Consider the following 27346-nt stretch of genomic DNA (forward strand, 5'->3'; position numbering starts at 1 on the left):
AGTTTCCTTATCTATAAAATGAGCTGGAGAAGGAAATGGCAAACCACTTCAGTATGTTTGCCAACCCAATGGGATCACAGAGTCAGATACATCTTAAATGATTAAATTAACAAAGTTCAGTGGTCTGCAACTAGCTACGGGAGACCAGTTGAATTTGTTTTCACTCCAATAAAGACAGTTAGGAAATCCTGGCCCAAAGGTGAAGCTCCAAATTTGTTTGGATTAACTCCCTCCAGTGACTGGGGACATTTTTCTGGTAGTCTATTAGTACAAAATTCTTGGTCCCTCAAATACATTTTATTGTTCTTGAGAAAAGCAATAATTATTCTTTGATAGTATGTATTCTTTGGCCCTTTATTCTCAGGTTGGCTATTATCTCCTCCTCATGCTGGGGTTCCCAGAATGATTATGGTATCTTTTTTGTCTGTTATTGACTTGAGTTTCCTCTAGTTGTTTGTGTTTCCCCATCCTTTAAGCGGCCAATGACTAGCCAGTTCCATTTAGCCACTTAGTTTTTAACTATTTCAAATTGGCTTTTTTCAAAAGAATATTTATTTTAAAGCATAGCAAAAATAAATGTACAGTTCTTCCTTTTAACACCTAGGAGTATCCTCTCTCTTGTACTACATATCCTGATTTGGCAGGACTACTGGATGAGCCTTTATCTCAGCTATCACTAGGTTGGGTGCTAAAGATTACTCCCCAAAATTGTGGCCTGAGGCATCAATGCTTATATTGTCTGCAAACTCTAATACTGGAAACTGAAGAGGGAGGCTCAACTTCCCTTACACCTTGGAGGAATAAATGGCGTTAGTTGCAAAGCCACATTTTAGAAAGCTGAGAAGTCAAGAGTAGCCTTGTAAACCTTTTGAACTCACAAGGTTGAATTCCCTTCACAGATTAAGAACTGTTTTAAAGAATACAGAGGCACAGAGACCATAACTGAAGCTGACAACCTTTTGGAATCCCTCTGAAGACAATCTAAGAGTTTCTTTTTTAATACCTGGTTAGCCAACTGGAACCAGTTACAGAATGTTTGTACATGCTTCAGGAACTTCCCTTATCCTTCATTATAATTCTCCCAGAAGAAAACTTCCCAGGTCCTCAACATGGAGAAAGGTTGTCTTAGGGGTTCTCTGTGTCTAGACCTCTTCCTCTAATTACACTTCTTTAGAGCTTATATATGAATTATTTTGTCTATTTTCAAACAAAGAGGAGCAGTGTAGTGTAATGAACAGAACTGAACTAAGTTGGACCCAAGTCCTCCATCTGACACATAAGAGCTCAGTAATCCTGGGCAAGTCACTTAGCTTAAAAGCTTTTAGCAATTAAAACTCTAAGTCCTACTAAGGATAGAGGAACTTTCCTCATGTGGAGATCCCTATTAACCAGCAATATATATTGGGAAATGTCATAACTAGCTCTCTGAAACTGCACTACGTAATTTTAAGTTTAATATGGTTTAGGAGTATTTGATTCATCACCTTGAATCCAATCCACAAAACAATAAATTAAGCCCTAAATCATTTGTGTGGGGTAGGAGATGGGTCCAGCACCCCCTGCAATGAAATCAGATCTATTCATCCTTATTCTCATACAAGAAGGTAAGTTTTGATTGTTGTTAAAAAAAAAAATAAAATTCTTGGATTAGTGTTGAAAGGATCTTAATCCAATCCTTCCATCTTTGTAAATAAGGAAATTCATACTTAGTGACATTCCAGTGATTTATCCAGTCACAGAAAGAGTAAGGTCCTATGATTCCACATCCAATGCTATTTCCATTGCACCAAAAGACATTCATATTACATATATTACACACACACACACACACACACACACACACACACACACACATATATATATATATAAAGATGACTTCAAATAAATGCCAGAAAAAAAATTGAAGCTATTAACATTTTGGAAACTTGAGAGTATATTGGGGGAAAAAAGTAATTCTTTTTTGGTCGTGGGCTTCTGATTTCACTTGTGTGAGCAAATTCCAGTGAGTAAACTCCCTTTTGTCACTGGCAATTCTTTAATAATTTAGGGTTTGGGACTGAGGAGTTGAGGTATTTGCCAATGGCCATCAACCAGGATATGTCAGAGGCCATACCTGAAACTGTCTTCTGATTCTAAGGTTGGCTCTTTAGCTAGTTTCTTCCAATTATTTATTATGGGTTAGAAAACAAGTGAGAACTCTCTACACCCCTACCCCCACCCCAGCCCCATTGTTTGAATAAATCCTGTTGATGAAAAGTAAAATTGTTTTGGCTCCAACTGATGTGGGTCTTGATAGAATTTCTACTCTAGACTATTAGTCTGATTTTTCTGTTCAGAAGAGAACTTACATAATATGTTAAAGGGCATTAATAACTTAGGAAACTCAGTGCAAGTGAAGCACAGGGTGTGACAAACATACCTGCAGTAGATTATTCCTCAACTATTTTTTTCTACTTCTATTTTAACTATTTTCCACCCTGCTGAAATGATTTTTTTCTTTGTCACCGTTTTTTTAAGCTGTTACCTTCCGTCAGAGAAAACTTGAAGAACCTCTGCATAAAGTAGGTATTTAAAAAATGTATTACTGATACATATTTAAACGGTCAATGTTCTATCTTCAGATTAAAAACTAGGTTGTTTTATATTTCTTACATTTAAAAAAAAAACATGCAAACCCTAAATTGCTTTTCACTTCTATGTGGCTCAAGATAAAAATAAAAGCAAACCAAACCAAACCAAAAAACAGTTTAAGAAATTTAAAGACTACAGGGGCAGGGCTTGTTTAACCTAATTTGTCTCGTTAGATAATTCCTATCCACAAGTGGGCCAGTTTCCAACTATAACATTATACTTCCCAATAGGAAAACTAGGATAATCAGTCAAAAAAGCATTAACATTTATGCATAGTATCTATTTTATTTTAGAATTTTAATACAAAAGTTTGGGACCCATAAAAACATATGAAGAAAATGCTTTTTAGCAACTAAAAGTGCTCCAGGAGTACAACTAGTAAGTGAACTAATGCGTCTTCTACAGAGAGATCCCCTTTTAACACATGGTACTCATCAGTAGCCTCCTTTGGATTCCATACTGTGGTCTTGTTTTTAAAAACAAATTGTATTGGGGCAGCGAGGTGGCGCAGTGGATAGAGCACCAACCTTGAATTCAGGAGGACCAGAGTTCAAATCTGGTCTCAGTCACTTAACACTTCTTAGCTGTGTGACCCTGGGCAAGTCACTTAACCCCAGACTCAAAAAAAAAAAGCCAAATTGTATTTCCAGAAATGGAAGTTCAGAATGCATCAAGCTGTTTCCCACTATACTAACAAAGCCCTGGGAGAGGAGGATTGAGATTTCTCTTGATTTCAATACTGACTAGTCCTATATTCTCACAATGAATGTTAATGGAATTCCTATATATGATGATATTCATTTCAATATTTTACAAAATACATACCAAGTAATTGTGTTAGATGCTAAGGACTTATGAATTCAGTCACACGGTCTTTGAAGAGCTGATAATTTGATAATACTTATATATCTATAATTAATATATTACAAGGCAGAATATAATACAGGAGAGGTCAGAGGAGGATTAAAGGTTTGGGAAAGAAAGAAGAAAAGGGACCAGGGAAAGTTTCTTGGAGTTCAAACTATTAGAGTCCCTCCTTGAAAGATTTTTTTGACAAGTAGAGATGCAGAGGGAGTCCTTTCCTGTAAGAGGGCTTTCAAACACAAGGGCATAAGATTCAGATAAGATAGGTGGAGTGGTGATTAATGCATGGAGTAGGTGAAGTTCAAGTATTAAAAATAAAGCTAGGGAGGGGTATGTTGGAGTCTCAGCTTTAACATATTGTTTTTAGGAGGATATAAAAAATTACAATGGGGCTTCAGACAGGATGATTAAAACCCCTTTGAAAAATATGCTTTTATATATTAAAGTGGTACATTTTTATGGGCTATGACAATTATTTCTCTTCATTTTTTTCTTAATATAAATCCGTCTAAAATGTGTAAGGTACTACGTTAAGTTTGCGGATGACACATATCAAAGTGCTTGACTTTAAAAAATTTCCACCCTACTTGAAGGATATAATAGGGACTGAAATACATATAGAAAGGAAAACTGAGGGAAAGAATACTAAATTTCTTTTTTAAATTACAATTTAAAATTTTTCTATTTTTAGTTCCAATTCTCTTTTTCTCCCCTACCCTTTAAGTAGGCAAGAAGTACATTATACAGATGAAGTCATGCAAAACAAATTTCCACATTAGCCATGAAATTTGAAAGAAAAAAAAAAACCAGGAAAAATAAAGTGAAAGAAATTATGCTTCATTCTGCAGTTCTTTCTCTGGAAGTGGAAACATTCTTCAACCAAAGGATGTTGGAATTATTCTGTTCAGAGTAAATAAGTCTTTCACGTTGATCATCTTTATAATATTGCTGTTACTGTGCACAATATTCTAGTTTTAAGAACAATAACAGTTGAGGATATCGGGGTGATCCCTGGGGTGGAGCCTGGAGTGCTAAGGTTTCTAAGAGATGGAGAGCTGTGAGCATGGAGGACTATTGGCTTAATGGAACATAAGATGAAGACGAGTCCTGAGAATAGTAGTACAAATGTGTGAAACTGAGTAGGAGTTGCAAAGGGAGGTGGGAAACAGATTATATAGACCTTAAGTGCTAGGTAAGGGATTTATTTATTTTAGAACTACCTGGGGAGGCACAAAAGGATTTTGAGTGCTCAGACTAAGAAGCAGAGCAATAGGTAATGAACTCTGGTTTCCCAGAATTTCAGACTGAACAAAACTTTATTGTGCACCTATTATGTATAAGAAAAACTAGATGAAAAAGGGTAGTAGTGACTTTTAGGTAATTTACAGTCTGCTAAGAAAAACAGATGGACTGAAATGGACACTGGAGACTCCGAGAGCGCGCTCCACACCCTGGCAAGTAGGTGGTGGCCCTGACCCGAGCCCTGGGGAGGCTGACAGCCGGGAGGAAGTGCTCTTCGGGCACAGTCAGTTAGACAGAATGAACCCAAGTGGGAGGAGATGGGCAACAACTTAGCAGCCCGGTCCGGCGGTCCTGGAGGAGAGCGCAGTCCTCAGGGGTAGGTGGGGGGCAGGCGCCGAGGGAGGCCGAGCCCAGGAGCCTCACCTTTATTCCAAGGGCAGGAAAGAGCCACCGTTGGCGGGCTGCCCAGCACACAGGCTAGGCCGATCCCCCACCTGAGAAGACTAGAGCCGTGGGGCGTGAGGCCTGGAAGCGAGCTCACCCCTAGATCAGAGGCCCGGCTGGGGGAGAGAGGAGCGAGGCGGCTGCTCACACTACAAGTGGATGGCCAAGCCTAAGGCCTTTAAAGCCAGAGGCCCCACCCACCTCGGGCCGAACCTGCGCTCCAGCGGCTTGGCTCAACCCAGCCCGGGTAGCCCTGGTCTCCTCGGCGGCCGCCAAGAATTCGCTACAGAGGTTGGCCGGTGAGCGGGCAGACTGGGGAGATCGGCTGCCCTGGACTTGCCTCCCCGCTAGCTAGCCTGCTTCCTTTTTTCCTTCTTCCTCCTTCCTCCAATCTCCAACTTCCAACCTCCAACCTCCAACCTCCAACCTTCAACCTCCAACCTCCCAGCTGCCGCGGTCCCAGCAGCCGCCGTCGTCGCCACAGTTCCTCAGGTTCAGCCCGCCCCCTCGGCCCCGGTTGCACATGCGCCTTAGGGCCTGCAGTGGGCGGGGCATGAGAAGCGGGAAGGACGCCTCTAGGGGCCAGCCAAGGCGCCACAGACCCGGGCTGCCCCTTTTTAGTGGGGCGGGTCCTCCCTCGAGTCCTATTCCGTATTCCCCTCTCCTCCCTCTAGTTACCTCACCAGCCGAAGGGCTCTACCCCTTTCCCAGCCGTTGCCCCGCCCCTCTCCAGGTCCACAACCAACGGCCTACTCCCTGGTCCAACCGCCTTTCAACGTCCGTCCCACCCAATCTCGGACTGCAAGACAGAGGAGACGTGGGGGGGAGAAGGGGGCGGGTAGGTGGGAGGAGGTAATTTTTGGTGCTACACTTGCGCATGCGTAGGGTTTCTCTTGCGGCCCAGAACGGCGCGGGGCGGGGTAAGGTGGGGGAGGGAGAAGGAGGCTTCTTCCGGGACAGGCGGCCCTGCACCGCCCTGCGCGTGTCCGGGCCATAGGGGGCGCGCACGCTTCCCCCTGCCCTTACTCTCCTCTCTCCCCTCCCTTCCCCGCCCTCCCTCCCTGCCTTCGTCTCTTCCCCCCCCACCTCCCAATCTCCTCAGCGTGGCGCCGGCGCTGCGTGCGGCGCGGGTTACCCAGAGTGCTTGGCGCGGGGGCAGCTCACAGGAGTTTGGTTCTCGAGGCAGCGGCGGCGGCGGTGGCGGCGGCGGCGGCTGTGGAGGAGGCTCCTTCCTGGCGGTGGCGGCTCCTCAGGCAGCGGCGGCGGCTCGGGCAGCTCAGGCGGCGGCGGTGGCTCCGGCTCCCCCCCGTCCCCCCGCGGGGAACATGCGGCTCCGCTCCTGGAGGCTGGCGAGTGAGTGACCCCCCGCCCGGTCCCCGGTCCCCCCTCAGCCTGCCCGCCCGCCAGCCCGCCGGCCCGGCTGCCCCCCCCGCCTCGCTCAGGCAATGACAGCGGCTCCGGCCTCCCCGCAGCAGATCAGGGACCGGCTGCTGCAGGCCATCGACCCCCAGAGCAACGTAAGTGTCCCGGGGGGCCGCGCCGCTCTGCGCGCACCGCGGCGGGGAGGGGGCGGCGAGGGCCGGAGCGCGGGTGGCGGGCGGCGGGGCAGCGGCCGCATGGGCCCCTTTTCCCCTCTCCCCCGGTCCCCTAGTCCCGGCACCGCGCCGCCTAGCTTCCTGCGCCCCGCCGGAGCCTCTGCTCCTCAGGACACCCCCAGCTCGCACAGACCCGGACCTGGTCTCCCAGACCCCAGCCCAGGGCCGCCACCAGAGTGGTGTTATCCGGAGGCGGCGAGGGGGAGCTCGGCGACGCCGTGTACGCGAGACCGCGGCTTCACGTTTGGGCCGTGAGGCCTGCGCTGGGGTTTTGGACTGAGTGATCTTTCCTAGGAGGATTTGGGGAAGGGGAGGCATGGCCCCGGCACCCGGCTGTCTTTACTCCCTTCCCTGCGCCCTCTTCTCTTCCGGGGGACACAGGAAAACCTGTCTCAGACACCGAGGGATGGGAGGAGGCGGCTGCGGAGCAACTGGTGTCTCGGGCCGCCCTCGAAATGCTTTCTGGAGCCCTTCTGCTGACCCCTGAGGCGGTTGTCCTGACTCTTTCTTCGGCCTCACTGGGAAGTCCTGCGTGGGGTGCTTCAGCTCCCCTCTCCGGAGAGGAAGGCCTTTGAGGGTTCTCCCCTCGGAGCGAAGGCAGGGCTGCAGGGTCTGCTTGCCCCTCTTTATTTTTTGGACGCATCGGGTTTAGGAAGGGAGGAGAGTTTAGGCAGACCTGGCTGTACTCAGGAAGCAGTAGTGGGTTGGTGTAGGGGTGGGAGGTCTATTCCCTTGATTTCTCACTCGTTGCTCTTGTTTCCATCCTCTCTGTAAGAATGTCTTGCCTCCTATGCTAACATTGGGGGAGGGGCTTGGTATTTGTTCTGGATTGCTAATTATGACTATCTGACCCAGAAGCACTCTAGAGGTTGGGCCATTCAAGCCTTTCATGGTGCAAAACCAGTGCGTTAGCCCAGGACCCCCTTGTGGGGATATGGGCACCACATTATCACGTTCCTGAGGGATTTTCATTAGTACATACTGACTGAAAGAACCTATTCTTGTGGCTTTAATATGTTGGGCAATAGGAAAATGGGTAGCAGTTGTTGATGGTGAGCTCCTAAGGTTTGAAACAAGGTATTGCATTTCTTAAAGACCAGGAAGTAATAGGTCATATAGCTAATATTCTATGGGCCAAAGTTAAAGTCATCTTACATTTGGACAAGTAAAAGCAGATTGTGTCTTACCAAAAGGGTTTTTTTGTTTTTGTTTTTCCTTTCAGGTAAGCTGGAACATTAGTAATCTGTTACCCAGAATTTTGGAGGACTTTAATTGAAATGCATTTGCCTGTACAATCTTAGTTAAAAATTGAGTGAAAGATTTGAGAGGCATAAAGATAATTCTGTCCTTAGCATTGGTGGCAGAGAACACAGGGCTTCAAAAATGTCCAGTATGATAAAAGTTGATGATAGAAGCTCTTGAAGAATGTCTTCAGCATGTTTTTTATTCTGAGGTAGAATAACCAAAAGTAATACCAGAAAATCTTCTTTTCTCTCTCCCTCTTTTAATACCACACTGTAATTTTTAGTGGAGTTCAAAGTAATTGAATTTAAACTTGACAGTGAACATCTTAAGTAATCCTGGCTGGCATATTATTTTCAACTATACCAGAAGATGCCTCTTTCATTACTGAGAACTGTTAACATTTAACCATTAAGGCCAGTTGAGTAAGTAATATTAGTATAATCAGAAAGAAATCTTGTTTGTCCATCAGCTTGGAAAAAACCTCATATGAATTTCATGGATTAGCTAAAGTATTGCAAAAATAAATTAGAGTTGGTGAAGAAATAAACAAAAGAGATGGATAGAAAAAAGCAGATGAATTTTTGGTTATCATAAAACTTTTCAGATCAATAAGTAAACTGCTCTGTGCAAAAGCACTGTGCTTGATCTGGTGATTAAATGAAGGAAGATGTTTCTGCTCCCTAGAAACTTGCTTTCTAATGGGGATATAAAACATGTACACAAATAAGTTAAGGTATTAATTCAAAGAGGGAGTGAACACTAACATCTGTGGGGAAGGGTCATGAAATTCTTCATGGAGAAAGGTAAACCTTCGAGCAAGCTCAGAATTCTAAGAGCACAGGGTAAGAAGGGGTAAATATGTGGAGGTGGAAATGAAATACTGACTTTAGGGAAAAGCAGGTAGGGCATTTTGGTTAGGATGTAGAATTCATGAAGGGAATTAATGTTGTAAAAGTTCTGAAATAGAGCATGATTTTGAAGGTTTTTAATATCAAGTTAAATTGTATTTTATCTTAGAGTCAGTAGGGAACCACTGAAGATTTTTTAATTAAGGAGATGTCATGGTCAGACATGTGGACAATGGATTGAAGAGAGGTGGGAAATTTAGGTTTTGAGAATAGTTCTGAAGAGGGATTTCTACTTGGATAGATACAAGACCACATACAAGATATGTGATAGAGGTAAAATTGACAAGATAGACAATGGACTATTGAATCCCTTAAATCAAATCAATTCAGGCAGACAATTTTTTTAGATAGGCACAGCATTTCTGGTGTCCCATCTATGTTGTCTTGTTTTTTTTGTTGTTGTTGTTTTTTAACTTTTCTGTACTCTAGAGGTCCAGAGTTAGATGTTAAGGAAATTAAAATTTCAGATTCTTTTTGGTGTGCCTACCCACTTCTCTTTGAATCATTTATCAAAGGTGGTTTATGAGATTAGTTCCTGGATTGCTGATTAAATTGGAAAAAGTATTTTCAGTTCTATGGATAATCCAGTATTTTGTTATCAAATGTTTTTATAATAACAGTTTCATATTGAACGCCAAATAGATGAACTGGGTCATCATGTGTTTTCAAGTTCTTTGTACTTTCTCACAACTTTTCTTCTACTGCTTTTGTAGTCCCCCCAATTTGAACTGCTACTTCTCCTTAGTAATCATGACGCTTCCACCTACCACTTCTTCTATATGGAATGTTTTCCTCTTTATTTCTGTAGGTTGAAATCTTTTTATTCCTTAAAGGTTCATCTCAAGTATTATTCCCCACAGCTCTAGCTCTTTGAGTCTTTATTTTATCAAATTTTTCATGCCTCTATTCAAATTTGATTCCCTTTTTTATAAACTTAAGGGCTTAGGCTTTTTCTTTTACCCTGCCATCTTTGTATTCCGAGGTTTTTTGTTTTGTTTTGTTTTGTTTTGTTTTAAATTATGCAAAGGGTATATAGTGATCTAAGTGCTTCAAGTAGAATTTTTAGAAGGGGAGGTTTAGATGCCTTCTAAGGGAAAATTTAGAGTTGTGTGAAAATGGGACCCACCATGCTGGAGCCTTTCTGTAACTACTAGTTAACTAGATGATCTCTGATAATTCTAATTCTGAGGTTCTGTCATATTTCTTGAGCTTGATTGAAGAATGAAGGTTTGAGAGCCTGGCATGCAAAATTGAACTTTGTCTTGAATTTATATGCACACTGATTTTTTTTTTTTAATAGCATCTTATTTTTCCAAATACATGGAAAGATATCTTTCAATATTCACCTTTGCAAAACCTTGTATTCCAGATTTTTCTCCCCAAGACAGCAAACAATCTGATATAAATAAGTGTGCAGTGATTCTTAAGCTGGGGTCTGTGAATTTTTGCAAATAAATAAATAAATAACTTTAATAACTATTTCAATATTATTTATTTCCTTTGTCATACATATTTTGTTTCATGCATTGTAAAGCACTAGTTTAAGGAGGGATAGGTAGACTTTGTTAGGTTGTCAAACAAACAGTTAAGAAGCCCTGATCTAAGATCACATCAACAGGGTCATAAATTTACATGCATTGACCAAATTCTGGTCTTCTCTTTCCCAGTAAATGTTAAAAGTTCTGGATAACTGACACAGTTAAATGCTTGTGGGGGAGGAAATGGGACATTGTCAGAGACAAAATTAAAATTAAACCTTCTAAGAGATGTAATAAAGAAATGGTGTCATGTAATTCTTAACTTTATGGCTGTGCAATTATAGTTTAGTGCCTAAATTTACCTTTTAGTTTAATGTTGTCAGACAATTGACCTAATATTCACAAGTCTGTAACTTTGGGGAGTCACTTTGCTGCTTTTGCTAATAATAATTTTATAGAAAAAGATTATTGCTATTGGGAAAAGTATTTCCTTGCTCTGGACCATAGCAGCAGGCACCTTTCATTTTTAAAATTTTAATTGGATTTAGTTAAATTCTAGTTGGCTAAATCTGAGTTTTGAATTTTTTAGACTTGGTTATAAAAGTTTTGGCTCCTGAAATTAAACATATAAAGCTATACTCTGTAATAATAATGATAGTCGCTCACATTTATATAGCGCTTTACAATTAAAAAGTGTTTTCTTCACAACTCTGTGAGGTAGCATTGTTCTCTTAGAAGGGAAAACTAAGGCTGAAGAAGGGAAATGACAGAGCTGAGACTCAAACCTAAGTTTTTTTTGTTCCCAGTCTAGTGTTAGTTTATATTTGTATATTGAATTCAGCAATCATTAAGCATTTATTCAGTGCTAGTCAGTGGGGTTGCAAAGGTAGAGAATAAAATCCTCATTCAAAGAGTTTATAATCTGGTAGGGGACAAGAGGAAAAGGGAATAAACCATTGTGATAGTTGAAAAGTTTTTCTTTTGGGGTACATCTAGGCTGTCATAGAGCCAGTGATTTTGTTCTTAACCCTCATCTTCCCAATCTTCCATACTTAGAAATCTTTATTTCATTCCCAACATCTCCTTTTCTGTGACATCAGAAATAATGGGAGTGCTATCAGATGGCTTTGAGAGAATCTTCCTCCTTCTCCCCTTTATAATCCACAGCCTTTTCCTGAATCATGGAATATTCTGCTTATATTTCTTCCATGTCCCTTTTGTGAATCTGTAAAGTCATATATAGAAATGAGTATGATGCAAGATAGACTGATAGACAAAGGAGAGTATCTTCATGGTCCATTAGGGCGCACTTAAGCTGACCCTTGAAGGAAAAAAAGAATTTCAGGTAGAAATATGGTAAAGGATTGTTTAGAGAAATCCCAGAAGCAGCAGCAGCCTCACAATCAAGTACTGGGGAGGGTGAGAGGCTAGAGAACAAACAAAAAGATGAGTTTGACAGTTCATGAAGGAGAGTAGAGTAGATTGGGATCATTGCAGAGGGCCTTCAATTCCTAAGGAGTATGTAGGTAAACTATGACCACTGGGATAAATCTTGATCATGCCTGTTTTAGTATGATCTGTGGGCTAAGAATAGTTTTTACATTTTATATAAAGAATATAAAAACAGGTATTAATTTGGTAACCCCTGCTCTTAAGCATAGGGAGAGTTGTTAGAGGTGTGTGTGTGTTAGGTGAGTGTGTGTTTTGCTGAGGCAATTGAGGTTAAGTGCTTGCCCAGTGTTAACTCAGGAAGCGTTAAGTGTCAGAGGCCAGATTTGAATTCAGCTTCTCCTGACTTGAGGGCTGGTGCTCTAACCACTACACTAACTAACTGCTCTAGAGTTATTTTTAATAATAGTCAGGCCTAAGTATTAAGAAGATTATCTTAGTATATGAGTGAAAAATGTATTAGGGAAGGGAAACTAGTTAGGAGCCTATATGAGAAGATGTGAGAGTAGTAGAATTAGAGAGAAGAGAAGACTTTATAAGAATGTGGCAATAGACATTAATATAATATATATATTATATATAAGAAATGAAGAATTAAAGATGAGTATGAACTTTTGAATGAGGGACTAGGATAATTATCATGTTATCAGCAAAAGTAGAAAAGTTGGGGTAAGAAGCAGAGTCTTTTGGGGAGGGAAGATGATTGTAGTTTTAGATATGTTGAGTTTTGAGATGGTGATAAAATGTCTAAATAAAAATGTTTACTTGGCAGTTGGAAATGTGAGTTCCGGAGAGTCAGGCAGGATATGTGAACTTGAGGGTTTGTCCATTTAGAGATAATGAAACCTTGGGAGTAGATGCGATTGCTATAGGAGAGAGTATAGAACTCAAAGGGTTATATTCATACTTAGCAACTAGTGGAGGACTGTGAACTGGAGGAGTGATTGGAGACAAGCAGAACCAGGAGATAGCCAAAAGAAGGGAGGGCATAGTAGACCTTGGAGGAGGGAATGGGCATTGTTATATGCTGCAGAAAGGTCAAGGATAAAAAGGCAATTAAAAGATTTTTGGGTACCTTGGAGAGAGTAGTTTCAGGGCAATTAGATTCTACCTTTTTAGCTTTTCACATTACTCGCTTATTACACACTGTTTTTTAGCCAGATTCTTCTCCATCTTAACATTCCATCTCCTACCTCATTGCTTTTTAACATGCAGTCTGTACTTCTAGAAACCTTGTCTTCAAGTTTCAGCTCAGATGCCAAAGTCTATGCTGCTTTCCCCCAATTAATGTTCACTCCCTGCTCCCATTGCCTTGTATTTACTTGTATTATTCTAGTTTTCTTTTCTTTTACCCCTCTACACAAAAATTTTATAAATATGTTTGTTGAAATGAATAGAAAAATTACCAAGTATAGTCACAAGTATAGTTAGACACCACTGAATTTATAGTGGACTTGATCGGTATTTCATTTTTTCCTTTTATAGCTTCATTGCCTAGGCCATAGTAGTTCTTGTCCATAACAGGCACTTAATATGCTTGTATTGATTTGTTTTTTAGCATTAACAGTATGGGAGACTTATGGGTAGAAGCAAAATAATGGAAAATTATCAAGGCATGAATTTTTTTTGGAGTTTTTCCTTCAACTTTTTAAGGTAGGCACATTATCCCTGTTTTCCAGATGAGGATGTTGAATGTCAGAAGAGAAATGGCTTGCTGGTATATAGTAGGGCTAGAACTCAAACCCAGATCATTGGACTTTAGCTAGTTGAGATTGTTTATAAAACCTAAGTTTTGCCTTTTTGTGCCTCAAAAAAATCTTAGTACATTAGTGTAAAATCTTTTTAAAATTTTTTTTTCTAAGTTACAGTTGCACCAAATTAATTTTATAGGTAGTAGGAGTAAGTGGAAGTATGGAATTGCTTTTTTTATTCCTTTAGGAAAAGGTAATAGATTGAAATTTAATTTTTAGCATCTTTTTTGTCTCATAAGTACAAGAATAAATTTATATAGCATATTGAAATTTGAAAAATTATTTTTTCTCAACAATTCTGTAAGGTAGGTATTGCAAATATTATTCCCATGTTGCAGATGACAAAACTGAGGATCAGAGAGGGAAAGTTATTTGCCTCTGGTTACACAGTTAATGTGTCTGAACCATGATTCAAGTTTAGGTCTATTAATTCCAGTGTAGCGCCTTTTATTATCTTTATTCATGACTTAGACTGCGTCATAGATTTTTGAATATAGAATAAGAAAATGTTTATTGATCATAAATCCTACTCATTATGATGCTGTAGTACATCCTATATTACTTTTATTTTTACATTGCTTAAATTTCTCCCAGGAATTACTTCCAAATTCTTTCTAGGGAGTAATCCCATATAACAAAGGATATTAAAGAAAAAAAGGAAAAGGGGGGGGGAATCATCAAAACTCAATATGTCAAAAAATTCCAAAATACCCGATTTGATTGCTTATTCAATTTAGTTTAGTTAATTATATGAGTGATTGTGACCCTAAAATTTGTTCTCTGGTGACCAGGTGTCAGATAGGAGTTTTCAAACTAATCAGTCAATAGATATGCATTAAGCAAGTACTACTGTATGTCAATTCCTGGGGTTGTGTTGGGTATATCAAGACAAGAGTCATATAGTTCTGTCTTTGGGAAGGCAATATATTTGGGGGAATATAGTGGGGAAAGGGATGAGTGAGATACAGAGTGAGTACACATGTGAACATGAGAGATACACCTACACACACATATATAAAATATATAGTATATGCACACATCTACAAAATAAGTAGTAGTTTGTGGACAGTGTATTTTAGCACCTGGGAGAGTTGGAAAAGGCTTTATGTTACTCTTAAGATTGAAGAATGGTCAGTACAAAGGCTTAGACAGAGAAGATGGAAAATCATGGATGGGAAATGGCAAGTAAGCCAATATGGCTGGATAAAGAGACTGCAAGATGGGGAATGATTTCCAAGAAGGCTGAAAAAGGAGGGAGTTGGGTTGTGATTAGCTTTAAATTTTAAAAAGAAGTGTTTATGATTGATTGTGAGGGTATAATAAACCACTGGGTTTTTTTTAATTGAGTAAGTAGGTGACATGATCAGACCCACACTTTAGGAATAGAATATTCTTTTGGCAGCTTTATGGAAGATCTATTGGCATGTTGGGGATTTTTAGTTTACGTTTGAAAGGGAATTACACCTTAGTGGGGACCTGTCTGAGATAGCACATCTTGTCCTGTGCTAACATCGTGTAGAAGCTGTTTCACATGGGAATAGTTTTAGTGGAGGTCTATGCAAAATAAGTGCCTGCATTGAATTAGGATTGAATTGAATCTTGGGCTATAAAAAATAACTGGGGAAATGTAATTTTAGGACCAGCATAAGGAGGTAGTATGTGGAAAATGTATATTTGGAACAGCTACCCAAGAGATGGTGATGCTGAAAACACGAATTTAACAATTGCTTGAGACTATATAGAATTGATCCATAATGACTTGAGAGATATTTGAGTTTCTTTCTCAGCCTTTAGAAGGCAGTGTAAGCTACTATCATAGGACACTGACAAAATGTGTTCAAAAGACTAAGACGAAGAACATCTAGAACAGAGAGGGAGAAGTGAATCATTAGAAGCTATCTAGTCCAGAGGTTTCAAACTGGAGTCCAATTTAAAATGTAATTGGTGAATGTTTAACAAAATGTACAGCATAGATGTTAATTTTATGATTTTTTAAATTAATATGTAGCCTGCATGATTCTCTTTGATGAGGGAAAGTTTCACAAAATAAATTCTAATTCCACTGTGCTTCTTGGGCACAGTACTTGTGAACAAAATTTAAAATGTAGACAGCTGTAACTTCAATAAAAATTTTTTGTTCAGTTTTTTTTCAGTCATGATTGATTCTTTGTGACCCCATTTGAGGGTTTTCTTGGTAAAAATATTGGGGTGACTTGCCCAAGATCATACCACTAACCTGAAGTCACATTTGAATTCAAGTCTTCCTATCTCCAGGTCCAAAACTCTATGCCCTGTAACCTGCTTATTTCCGAAATATAAATAACAGATTAAAAAGATAGAAATATTGTCACTTAAAAAGAATGTAGATTTTTTATTCTGTCACTAGGGCAGAAACAATGAATGAGAAATCCAAAAGTCTGGATTCTGAATTAATTCAGTAAACAATAATTGCCTGCCATTTACAAGACATCCTGCTAGATGTGACAAAGTGACAAAGCCAAAATAAGGCAGCACTTAACTGCATGGAGCTTATGTTCTGCTTGGAATGAATATAAATATCACTAACACTTTTGAGACCCAGAAAGGCTTTACAGAAGTGATAGATAATCTGATCTGAGCCAGGAAGACAGACAAAGATCATGCGTTGGAAGTGAGAAAAGAGCCTTCGGACAGAGGAACTGGTGTGGAAGTACAAAGATGGGAGTTCAAGCAATAGAATACCAGCCAGGAAATGTTCTGTTTCATTTATTTAGAGTTCAAAAGGACCTTTAAGTTTATCGAGTCCAACCTCTCCATTTTGCACATTAGGAAACAATCTCAAATGTTTAAGTAACCTGTATAAGGTCATATAGATACAAAATGTATGCATTAGTCATTATTGAAACCTGGGTCTGCTGACTCCCAGATCTATTCTGTTGACCATACCAACATTATCCTAGAAGTGAGATTTTAAACTTTTCCGTCATTTTTGTTGTTGTTGTTGTTGTTGTTGTTGTTTGTTTGTTTGTTTTGAGGCTGGTGTTAAGTGACTTACCCAGGGTCACACAGCTAGGAAGTATTAAGTGTCTGAGACCAGATTTGAACTCGGGTCCTCCTGAATTCAAGGCTGGTGCTCTATCTACTGCTCCACCTAGCTGTCCCCTTTACCGTCATTTTTGACTTGCCTCGCCTCTCCCCCATATAGTTATTTGACAAATCTTGTTGGTTCTGTTTCCATAACATTACTTGTATCCCTCCATTATCTTAGTTCAGACCCTTGTTAACTTTTATTTGGACAATTGTAGTTTTTTAAAAACATTTTTATTGATATCATTTTTAATGCCTAAAAGAAAAAAATTAGGTCCAGTCCCAAGATGGCCGCCACCATGAAGAAGGTGGCTGCAAAAGATGTCAATGTTACCTTTGAAGACCAACAAAAGATTAACAAATTTGCACGGAATACTAGTAGAATCACAGAACTGAAGGAAGAAGTAGATGTTAAAAAGAAACAACTTCAAAATTTAGAAGATGCTTGTGATGATATAATGATGATGGATGAAGATTCTTTAATGATTCCCTATCAAATTGGTGATGTTTTTATTAGCCACTCTCAAGATGAAACTCAAGAAATGTTGGAAGAAGCAAAGAAAAATTTGCAAGATGAAATTGAAGCATTAGAATCCAGAGTTGAATCAATCCAACAAGTGTTAGCCGATTTGAAAGTTCAGTTATATGCAAAGTTTGGGAGCAATATAAACCTTGAAGCAGATGACAGTTAAAAGTTTTCTAAATATAAATTTTTTATTTGTTTAATAAAATTGAATATTGGTAACAATGATTTCCATTCTTCATATGATGTTGAAATCAAATCAACATTTTATCTTTTAAAAAATTTGTTTTTTATTTAATGAAAACTTGTCTATTTTCACATGTCTTGCTTATTTTATATTTTTTAAAGAAAAAGCAGTATATACATCTGTGTATTTTGCATAATAATTTCAAAATCAGGGTCTTGTGTCCTGTTTATTAAAGCCAGTTAAGCAATCAAAAAAATTAGTAAAACTGATTATTATATTTTTAAAAATTCTATTTCTAATCTGTGGACCTCAACTCTTCAAAGGAGTAGGGAGGAAGGACCTTTTCATCTCTTTTTGTGGGGGCCACTTTTGCTTTGTAACTTTTTACATTATAGTCTTTCATCACATTGTTTTCTTGGCTCTAGTTCACTGATCAGTTTGTAAAAGTCATTTTATTTGCATGTTTCCAAACAATTTTCCATATATTGTACTAATGATTGTACTAATTCTGCTCTACCAACAATTTACTAGTGTCCATATCTTCCCAGAATCCTTCTAGTGTTGAATATTTCCATCTTTTTGTCATCTTTGCTAATTTTCTGGAAGTAAGGTGATATCTCAGAATTGTTTTCTTTTCTTAGTGATTTAAAGCATTTTTTTTTTAATGATTATAACTTACAGTTCTTTTGAAAACTATTTGTTAATATCCTTTTACCATTTAACAAGATTGACTTTTGGAGTGTTTCGAAAGTCTGTGCAGTTTTAAGTTTTAAAAACTTCAGAAATATAAATGCTACACAGACTTACAAAAACCGTCATTTGAAAGTTTCCCCTTTTTAACCCTTAGTTTTATTAATTTTGATAAACAAAATTTTAATTTTAATAAGACAGGGCACTGTCCTTATAAATATTGTGTTTGTATGGCAGTTTCTGGATAACTGGTAGATAAGTGAAAGAAATCTTGCTTGACTTCCTTTGTCACATACTCTATCTTCATTACATTTTTTTCAGTCTGATGAGGACAAAATTATCATGTATGCATCAAAACCTTTGATTTTAAAGCAAAAATTTTAATTACTCCCCTTTGCCTCTAGGGCCTTAGACACTTTGTGACCTTTGGCAAATCACTTCACCCTATTTCCCTCAGTTTTCCTAGTCTGTAAAATGAATTGGAGATGGAAATGGCAAACCACTCCAATGTCTGTCAAGAAAACTCCCAATGGGATCAACAAAGAGTTGGACTGAAAGACAACAAATAACCCCAGGACCAAAAATAAAATTTAGCTTGGTATTTAAAGCTTTGCCCAGTCTGATTCTTTTTTTTTTGTTTTTTGTTTTTTTTGTTTTGTTTTAGATTCAAAATCATTCCTTTATTCTTTTTTTTTTTTTTTACATTTGTAAATACTTTGGTTTATAGACATTTTATTTTTTTTTACTTAATAATTTTTTATTATATATATATATATTTATAATATTATCCCTTGTATTCATTTTTCCTAATTATCCCCCCCTCCCTCCATTCCCTCCCCCCGATGACAGGCAATCCCATACATTTTACATGTGTTACAATATAGTCTAGATACAATACATGTGTGTGAATATCATTTTCTTGTTGCACAATAAACATTAGATTCCGAAGGTACATGCAACCTGGGCAGACAGATATTAGTGCTAACAATTTACATTCACTTCCCAGTGTTTCTTCTCTGGGTGTAGCTACCTCTGTCCATCATTGATCAACTGGAAGTGAGTTGGTTTTTCTTTATGTTGAAGATTTCCACTTCCATCAGAATACATCCTCATACAGCATTGTTGCTGAAGTGTACAGCGATCTTCTGGTTCTGCTCATTTCACTCAGCATCAGTTGATTTAAGTCTCTCCAGGCCTCTCTGTATTCCTCCTGCTGGTCATTTCTTACAGAGCAATAATATTCCATAACCTTCATATACCATAATTTACCCAACCATTCTCCAACTGATGGACATCCATTCATCTTCCAGTTTCTAGCTACTACAAAAAGAGCTGCCACAAACATTTTGGCACATATATGTCTCTTTCCGCTCTTTAGTATTTCTTTGGGATATAAGCCCAGTAGTAGCGCTGCTGGGTCAAAGGGTATGCACAGTTTGATAACTTTTTGGGCATAATTCCATATTGCTCTCCAGAATGGCTGGATTCTTTCGCAACTCCACCAGCAATGTATTAGTGTCCCAGTTTCCCCACATCCCCTCCAACATTCATCATTATTTGTTCCTGTCATCTTAGCCAATCTGACAGGTGTGTAGTGGTATCTCAGAGTTGTCTTAATTTGCATTTCTCTGATCAATAGTGATTTGGAACACTCTTTCATGTGAGTGGATATAGTTTCAATTTCTTCCTCTGAGAATTGTCTGTTCATATCCTTTGACCATTTATCAATTGGAGAATGGTTCGGTTTCTTATAAATTAGGGTCAGTTCTCTATATATTTTGGAAATGAGACCTTTGTCAGAACCTTTGTTTTTAAAAATATTTTCCCAATTTGTTACTTCCCTTCTAAACTTGTTTGCATTAGTATTATTTGTACAGAAACTTTTTAGTTTGATGTAATCAAAATCTTCTATTTTGTGATCAATAATGATCTCTAGTTCTCCTCTGGTCATAAATTCCTTCCTCCTCCACAAGTCTGAGAGGTAGATTATCCTCTGTTCCTCTAATCTATTTATTATCTCCCTCTTTATGCCTAAATCATGGACCCATTTTGATCTTATCTTGGTATATGGTGTTAAGTGTGGATCCATGTCTAATTTCTGCCATACTAATTTCCAGTTTTCCCAACAGTTTTTTCCGAATAATGAATTTTTATCCCTAATGTTGGTATCTTTGGGTTTGTCAAAGATTAGGTTGCTATATATGTACCCTTTTTTGTCCTTTGTATCTAATCTGTTCCATGATCTACCGGTCTATTTCTTAGCCAATACCAAATGGTTTTGGTGACTGCTGCTATATAATATAGCTTTAGATCAGGTACACTTAGACCACCTTCCTCTGAGTTTTTTTTCATTAGTTCCCTTGCAATTCTCGACCTTTTATTCTTCCATATGAATTTTGTTGTTATTTTTTCTAGGTCATTGAAATAGTTTCTTGGGAGTCTGATTGGTATAGCACTAAATAAATAGATTAGTTTGGGGAGTATTGTCATCTTTATTATATTCGCTCGGCCTATCCAAGAGCATTGAATATCTTTCCAATTATTTAAATCTGATTTTATTTTTGTGGCAAGTGTTTTGTAATTTTTCTCATATAATTCCTGACTTTTCTTTGGTAGATGGATTCCCAAATACTTTATACTCTCAACATTTGTTTGGAATGGAATTTCTCTTTGTATCTCTTGCTGTTGCATTTTGTTAGTGATATATAAAAATGCTGAGGATTTATGTGGATTTATTTTGTATCCTGCCACTTTGCTGAAATTTTGAATTATTTCTAGTAGCTTTTTAGCAGAATCTTTGGGGTTCTCTAAATATACCATCATGTCATCGCCCAGTCTGATTCTAACCTATTTTTTAAAATTAGATTTTTTTTTCCCCAAGTAAAAAGCTTTTTTTTTTTTTAATTAACATATTCCTTTCACTATTTTCTCTCTGTTAAGTAAATTTAAAAAAACCTCAATAAATAATCCAGCAAAACAAACCCCAGTAGTAGCCATGTCTGAAAATATATGTAGCTCAGCATTTTAAATTTATCATGAGTATCATTTAAGTTGAATCTTTTGGATTCATAGTTTTATTGTTGTGTTGATCAGAGTTCTAAAGTTGTTCTAAAGTTGTTCAAATTAGTTTTTCTTTATAATTTTATCCTATTAATTTTTCTCCTAGTTCTGTTCACTTTGCTCTACATCAATTCCTAAACTTCTGTCTATAATGGCCTCTTTAATTCAAGTTATCCATTTCATTTGTTAGGGCATTCAGTGATATCCATATATCACAATTTATTTAATCATTCTCTTAGTTTCCAGTTTTTGGCTGACACTCTGAAAAGAGTTATTACAAATATTTTTGTACATATAAATCCTCTTTTGGGAGGGGAGCGGGGCATTATAGCCTATCTTTCTAAACTGATTTTCATAGTCTTTTTCAACTCTTGTTTCTGGAATAAGATATTCAACCACCTGCTTCTGTCATAATGTACATACTATTTTCTCTTGCCCAGAATTACTTTTTTCAGCTTTCACTTCTTGAGGCCATAGTTTATTTTAGGCTTAAGTTCAAGTATCATCTCTTACCAGGAGACTTTTCATCACTCCCCCTCCCCAAGTTGTTATTTCTCTGTCTTCCAATTTATGTAGTATTTACTTTGTATAAATTTTTTATTTACTTGGCCAAATTTATATGGTTTTCCCCAACAGTCTCAAGTTGTGAGACTGTTTTATTTTTCTTTGTATCCTCAATCTTGTTTAATTGGATTGACTCTAGGTTGTCTGATTCCAGATTCAGCATCTTTTTTACTCCATTAAGAAAAAAAAAATTATATAGCTTTCTATTTACAAGATATATGCATGGGTAATTTTTCAGCACTGACAATTGCCAAACCTTTTGTTGCAATTTTTCCCCTCCTTCCCCCCACTCCCTCCCCCAGATGGCAGATAGACCAATCAATACATGTTAAATATGTTATAAAGTATATTTAAAATACAATATATGTATATATAGCCATACAGTTATTTGCTGCACAAGAAGAATAGGACTTTGAAATAATGTACAATTAACCTGTGAAGGAAATAAAAAAGTAAGCAGACAAATCAAGAGGGGTTGGAAATGCTGTGTAGTGGTTCACACTCATTATTCATTATTGAACAAATGGAACTAATTTGTTGAAGAGAGCCACGTCCATCAGAATTGATGGTATTATTGTTGCAGTATATAATGATCTCCTGGTCCTACTCATTTCACTCATCATCAGTTCATGTAAGTCTCTCCAGGATTTTCTGAATTCCTCCTGTTGGTCATTTCTTACAGAGCAATAATATTCCATGACATTCACATACCACAATTTATTCAGCCATTCTCCAATTGATGGGCATCCTCTCAGTTTCCAGTTTTTGACCACTACAAAATCTGTAATATTCTTCTCTAAAATGTAATATTCTCTATTGAGAATTTCCTTGGGTTCTCTGGAGGCAACCTTTTGTTTTAGTTCAGTAATCACCCAGCCAGGAGTTAAAGTCCAAATCCTTTATTGTCTTGTCTCCTTCACTTGGGGCTTCCGGATCTTGGTTTCAGTGTTCTCCACAGGACAGTCTGCCACCACTTCTCTGTCTTCCTTAATTCTGCCCGACTGCCTTCTGGCTGAATCCTGGTTGAGGCTCCTACCTTATATATGTTCTCTTAAAGGTGTGAATCTTGTGGAACTCTAGTAAGTACTAAGTACATGTACTGAACTAGAGAACTGTTAAATAAATGCCATGCTAAATAATCATTGTCTATCAATTCCACTAACTTAGCACCTTGTTTCAAATTCTGGCCCATAACAAAAATCTATTCCATTTCTTAGGTTGGAGTCATACTATGAGGAGTTGTTATTTTATTTTAGATATATCGGAATACTGAAGATTATGTGTAAGGAAATATGTTCAAACTAGTGCTTTTAAAAAAAATTTTCATAGCAGCTATGTTGGAAGGTTAATTGAAAGAATAAGTGAATGAAAAACATTTATTAAACACATAAATATGTACACAGAATTGTGCTAAATGATGAAGATATTAGGTAGAAAAGTAAGATAGTCTCTCCTCTTAATGAATTCAAATTCTATTGGGAAAGAAGATATATAGAAAATCTCAGTTACATGTCTAGTAGAAAGCCCCATTCTTAGCTTTTATAGATGAAACCAGTTGCAATGCATAATTTTAGGTATTATTCTACTGATATCATTTTCTGATGTTAAACCAGTTGACAATGTCAGCGACTTTGATGGCAAGAACTTTATAAATGCAACACAAGAAGCAGTTGTTAGGTCCCATGTAGTTGGAGATAGTTTCCTTTAATGGCTTCAAGGAGTGTACTGGAAGCAGGACCAGTGATTAGGGATGGAGGGAAGACATTGTCCCTACTAGGGCTCTTGGGGGTTTTTGTAGGACAGTGTTTATTCTATCTATCTATCTATCTATCTATCTATCTATCTATCTATCTATCTATCTATCTATCTATCTATCTTGCTGAGGCATTTGGGTTAAGTGATTTGCCCAGAGTCACACAGCTAGGAAGTGCTAAGTGAAATCAAATTTGAACTCAGGTCCTCCTATCAGGACTGGTGCTAGCCTAGCTGCCCCAGGACAGTGTTTATTAATGGAGATTATTGGTCCCTTTATTGGAGTTGCTGATGATGATGATTGCTAGGGCTGAGCAGGAAGTTGGAGTGGAGGTCTGGAGAACACTACTTTTCTTCTGTTTAATAGGGTTTGAGGCTAGTCGGTGGTTGAAATAGTATTGGTGGTTGGTTTGATTGGCATAAATTGTCTCCTGTTTTTCCCTATGGGTGACTTTTGTACTTAAGGGAAAAAAGTAAAAGAATGGGAATTTTCCAAATTCAGACCAAGACTTTTTCTTCTTTCTATGTTATGAGTCCCTAAGGACAGAGATACCAAGTTGGTGATGTGGATACTCAGAAGCTTTCTGTAATTGTTAAAAGTTTCTAGACTATTGGAAAGTACATATTCTAAGCTCTCTTGGGCATGAAGGTTAAAGGAGCACTTGATTGTCTCTTTGGAAAAAGAAGCCTTAAATTTTGTGAAAGGATAAAAGCAATTATATTTGATTCTTGAATTTTTAGAACTATAAAAATCAATAACTCCTCAGGGCTGGAAATCCCAGTAGTTTAAGGTGAGGGAGAATTGAGTTAATTAATTATTATTATTTTAAAAAATTTTTTACCATGTTTTCATTGTCTAAGTCAACTGCTTTTGAACTTTAAAGAAGGTTGCTTAGAAAACAGTTGTGAGCTTGCTCAGTGATATTTTTTTTCCCCTCCTGGAAAATTGAACTGGTAGGTTTATTCCCTTTTCTAAGCTCCTAATCAGCTCTTATTGTTTGCTAGAAGCTTGGATTCTTTTCTTAGTGCTCTACTTTGTCAATAGAGTGTGTGTTGCAGTATTTTTTGTGCAGCAGAAATGAGTCACCTTTATCCATTCCCTGTGGTGAATAGTAGTAAGCTTTTAGAGTGTTTGAGACTGGGAAGCAACTTATGACTGTGAAAGGAAAAAACAGTTTAAGAAAATTGGCTGACCTTATTTTGCACCTATTTTTGTATACATTGAATTGAACAAGTATGTGATAAGTTCATGGTGGGGATGAAGCACTTTATGTGAAAATATTTCCCCATAGATTCCTTATACACACCATTAAAGGTACTGTTGATAATTCTGGGTCTCAGGTTTTTCAGCTGTCAAGTACTTGGGAGAGTAGGACTATATGACACTTCAAATCCTGTGACTAGATACCCTCTTTCAGTTGTAACTTTCTAAATCATTGTGGAAGTACCTGGAAAGTAAATTATTATGTGAATAGCATTGTTTTTAAAAGTATTCTTACTGAAATGCTGGGCTTTTTTTTTTTTTTTTTTTTTAAATTCTTCCTCTTTTCCTCTCCCATGTAAGTTCCTTAAAGCCAGGAATTTTAATTTTTGTCTTTATATCCAGTGACAAACAGTGGCCCAGATGGGTTTTCCTCTGCATCGTCAGATGTAAAAAATAAATGAATGAAATCAAAGAATCATTTGTGTATTTAAGTATGTCACAAGGACTTGTAGTGCAGTGCTTTGCAGGTATGCGGCGCCAGATAGATATATATTTATAGATTTATATTTTGTGACTTAAGGTTCATCCGCTACCAGTGGGCATCTGATCTTAAAGCTGTAAAAGACCGAAGATCTTGGGAATATTGATAGGCAGAAATCCTTGTATCTTGTATGAGGTTCTTAAGTAGTAGGAATTTGTATTTATTGAAAAAAAATCAAAGGAGTTTTGAAAACCCTGAGAACAAATTTTAGAAAATATAGCCTGATCTCATTTTATGTTTGGTTGTTTTTCAGTCATTAAATTTTTGTAGGCCCATGTGGGTTTTTCTTGGCTGAAGTACTGGAATGGTTTTGCCATTTCATTTTTTTTTAGCTCAGTTTACAGATGAGAAAAACTGAGGCAAACAAGAAATAACTTGCCCAGGGTCACACAGCATTTGAGACTAGATTTATATTTAGGAAGATGTTTTCTATATACCAGGCTTGATACTCTATCTACTTTGACATCCACCTTCTACCTCTTTTAAAATTGAATACTTTAAAATGTCAGGATCATCTTCTGAATGGTGCTCTGGTTGAGTCACATCGCTCCTCTCAAAGTTTCATTCAGTTCACTTCTTTTAATAAAACATTTCTTCAACATCTATGAGTTGTGCTACTTGCTGGAAATACAAATAAGAAAAAAATAGTCCCTGCCCTCAAGGAATTTATAATTTAATTACACAAAAGAAAGCTAAAAACGGCATTAAGGGCCACACTGAGCTTGGAGACATGCTCTTGAGGTCATGAGTTGAACCAAGCAGAGCTGCTGATTGAAAATGGAAAGTTCTGATCAATCTGTAAGAAGGCTTTGAGTTTTCTTCTCTACCCTTCTACCCTTCAGCTTCCAGTCAGTGAAAAGACAACTAAGTGAGTTGAAAGGGTATTGAATATTCAAAAACGTGGTTCAGGCTGAGATTTTATTTAATTTTTAAAAATCTGCTTCGCCTGGGAAAAGTATAATATTTCCTGGAATCCATACCAGGCAGAGCTTTTGATGAAAACTGGAGTTACTTAAGCAAAACCCATTGGAACCTTTCTCAAGAGTGGTCAGTGGACCTCTGGGGATCCCTAAGAATCTTTCAAGAAGGTCTGTGGGGTCAAGACTATTTTAATAATAATATTGAGATGTTTATTTATTAAAATACTCCTTTTCCAACTTGCGTGTCTTGGTGAGGTCAGATACTCTTCATGTACTTCATTCAACTGAAACAACATACATATTACAATAGATTAGTAGAAACAGGAGAATCCAGATGTCCTCTATCTTTACAGGATTAAAAAGATTTTCAAAAAGTGTAAAATAATGGCATTTATTGACTTTTTTTTTGTTTTAGAGTAAGTTACTTTTCACTAAAAATAAACGGATTAACATAATGGATTTATTTTTATTTTTAAATGAATAAGTAAAAATTTGTCAGCTTTAATTTCAATTGCAATAAATATAGCTCACAGAAACAAAAGCCCTTTGGGGTCCTCAGTAATTTTTAAGAGTATCCTGAGACCAAAAACTTTGAGAACCTCTAGTTTAGCAGATAAAATGTGAACTCCTTAATCCTCAAGACCCATCACCATTGATTTCCAGCTTTTTCCTTTCCTCCATAATAGTCCCTGGTGTTATCCTATTCTCCTTTTTTGCCAATGTGAATTGCCATATCGAGGAATGAGTATTTCCTGATAATGAAGCTTCCTTCTGGAGTAGCAAGTAAGGCGCTAGATTAAGTAATGACCTGAATTGGATACATTATGGCTATGTTATGTTAGACTAATCACTTAATTTCATTGTACCAAAATGAGGATTTAGACTTGAATGGCTCCCAAGGTTTCTTCTGGCTCTAAATCTGTAATAGAATTTGGGTAGTTGTAGGAACAGCAACGCAGAGGTTTTGTTGCAGGTTATCTTTTTTTGTATGCAGGTTGTAAAGAGCTTTGAATACTAAAAAGAATTTAATTTTGATCCTGGAGGTAATAGGGAGTCATAATAGGGAGTCACTGGGGTTTATTCAGTAGGTATATATTTGTGATATGATCAGATCCTCACCACTCTTAGGAAGATCATTTTGGCAACTGAATGGAGCATGTACTGGATTGGGGAGAGGCTTGAGGCAGGCAGATCTACCAGATTATTACTGGATCAGTTATGAAGTGATGAAA

At 37.9% G+C, this 27346-nt stretch overlaps 2 protein-coding genes across 2 annotated transcripts in view; both read left to right on the plus strand.

Moving 5' to 3' along the window:
- Nucleotides 1-6344: 6344 nt before the first annotated feature.
- The window catches only part of MED26 (mediator complex subunit 26), a 105016-nt gene continuing 84014 nt past the window's right edge, over nucleotides 6345-27346 (plus strand). Inside the window, exon 1 of the mRNA XM_074305969.1 lies at nucleotides 6345-6698. Coding sequence (XP_074162070.1) covers nucleotides 6627-6698 — 72 coding nt within the window. The 5' untranslated portion in view covers nucleotides 6345-6626. The remainder of the gene's footprint in view (nucleotides 6699-27346) is intronic.
- On the plus strand, nucleotides 16922-17639 carry PFDN4 (prefoldin subunit 4). Its single transcript, XM_074306069.1, has one exon. The coding sequence runs from the start codon at nucleotides 16961-16963 to the stop codon at nucleotides 17363-17365; it is 405 nt and encodes a 134-aa protein (XP_074162170.1). The 5' UTR covers nucleotides 16922-16960; the 3' UTR covers nucleotides 17366-17639.

Source organism: Sminthopsis crassicaudata, chromosome 1 (assembly GCF_048593235.1).
Source record: "Sminthopsis crassicaudata isolate SCR6 chromosome 1, ASM4859323v1, whole genome shotgun sequence".
NCBI classification, from domain to species: domain Eukaryota; kingdom Metazoa; phylum Chordata; class Mammalia; order Dasyuromorphia; family Dasyuridae; genus Sminthopsis; species Sminthopsis crassicaudata.

Bases quoted from the DNA above. Each gene is read 5' to 3' on its own strand.
- PFDN4 (XM_074306069.1), top strand. From the start codon at position 16,961: ATGGCCGCCACCATGAAGAAGGTGGCTGCAAAAGATGTCAATGTTACC.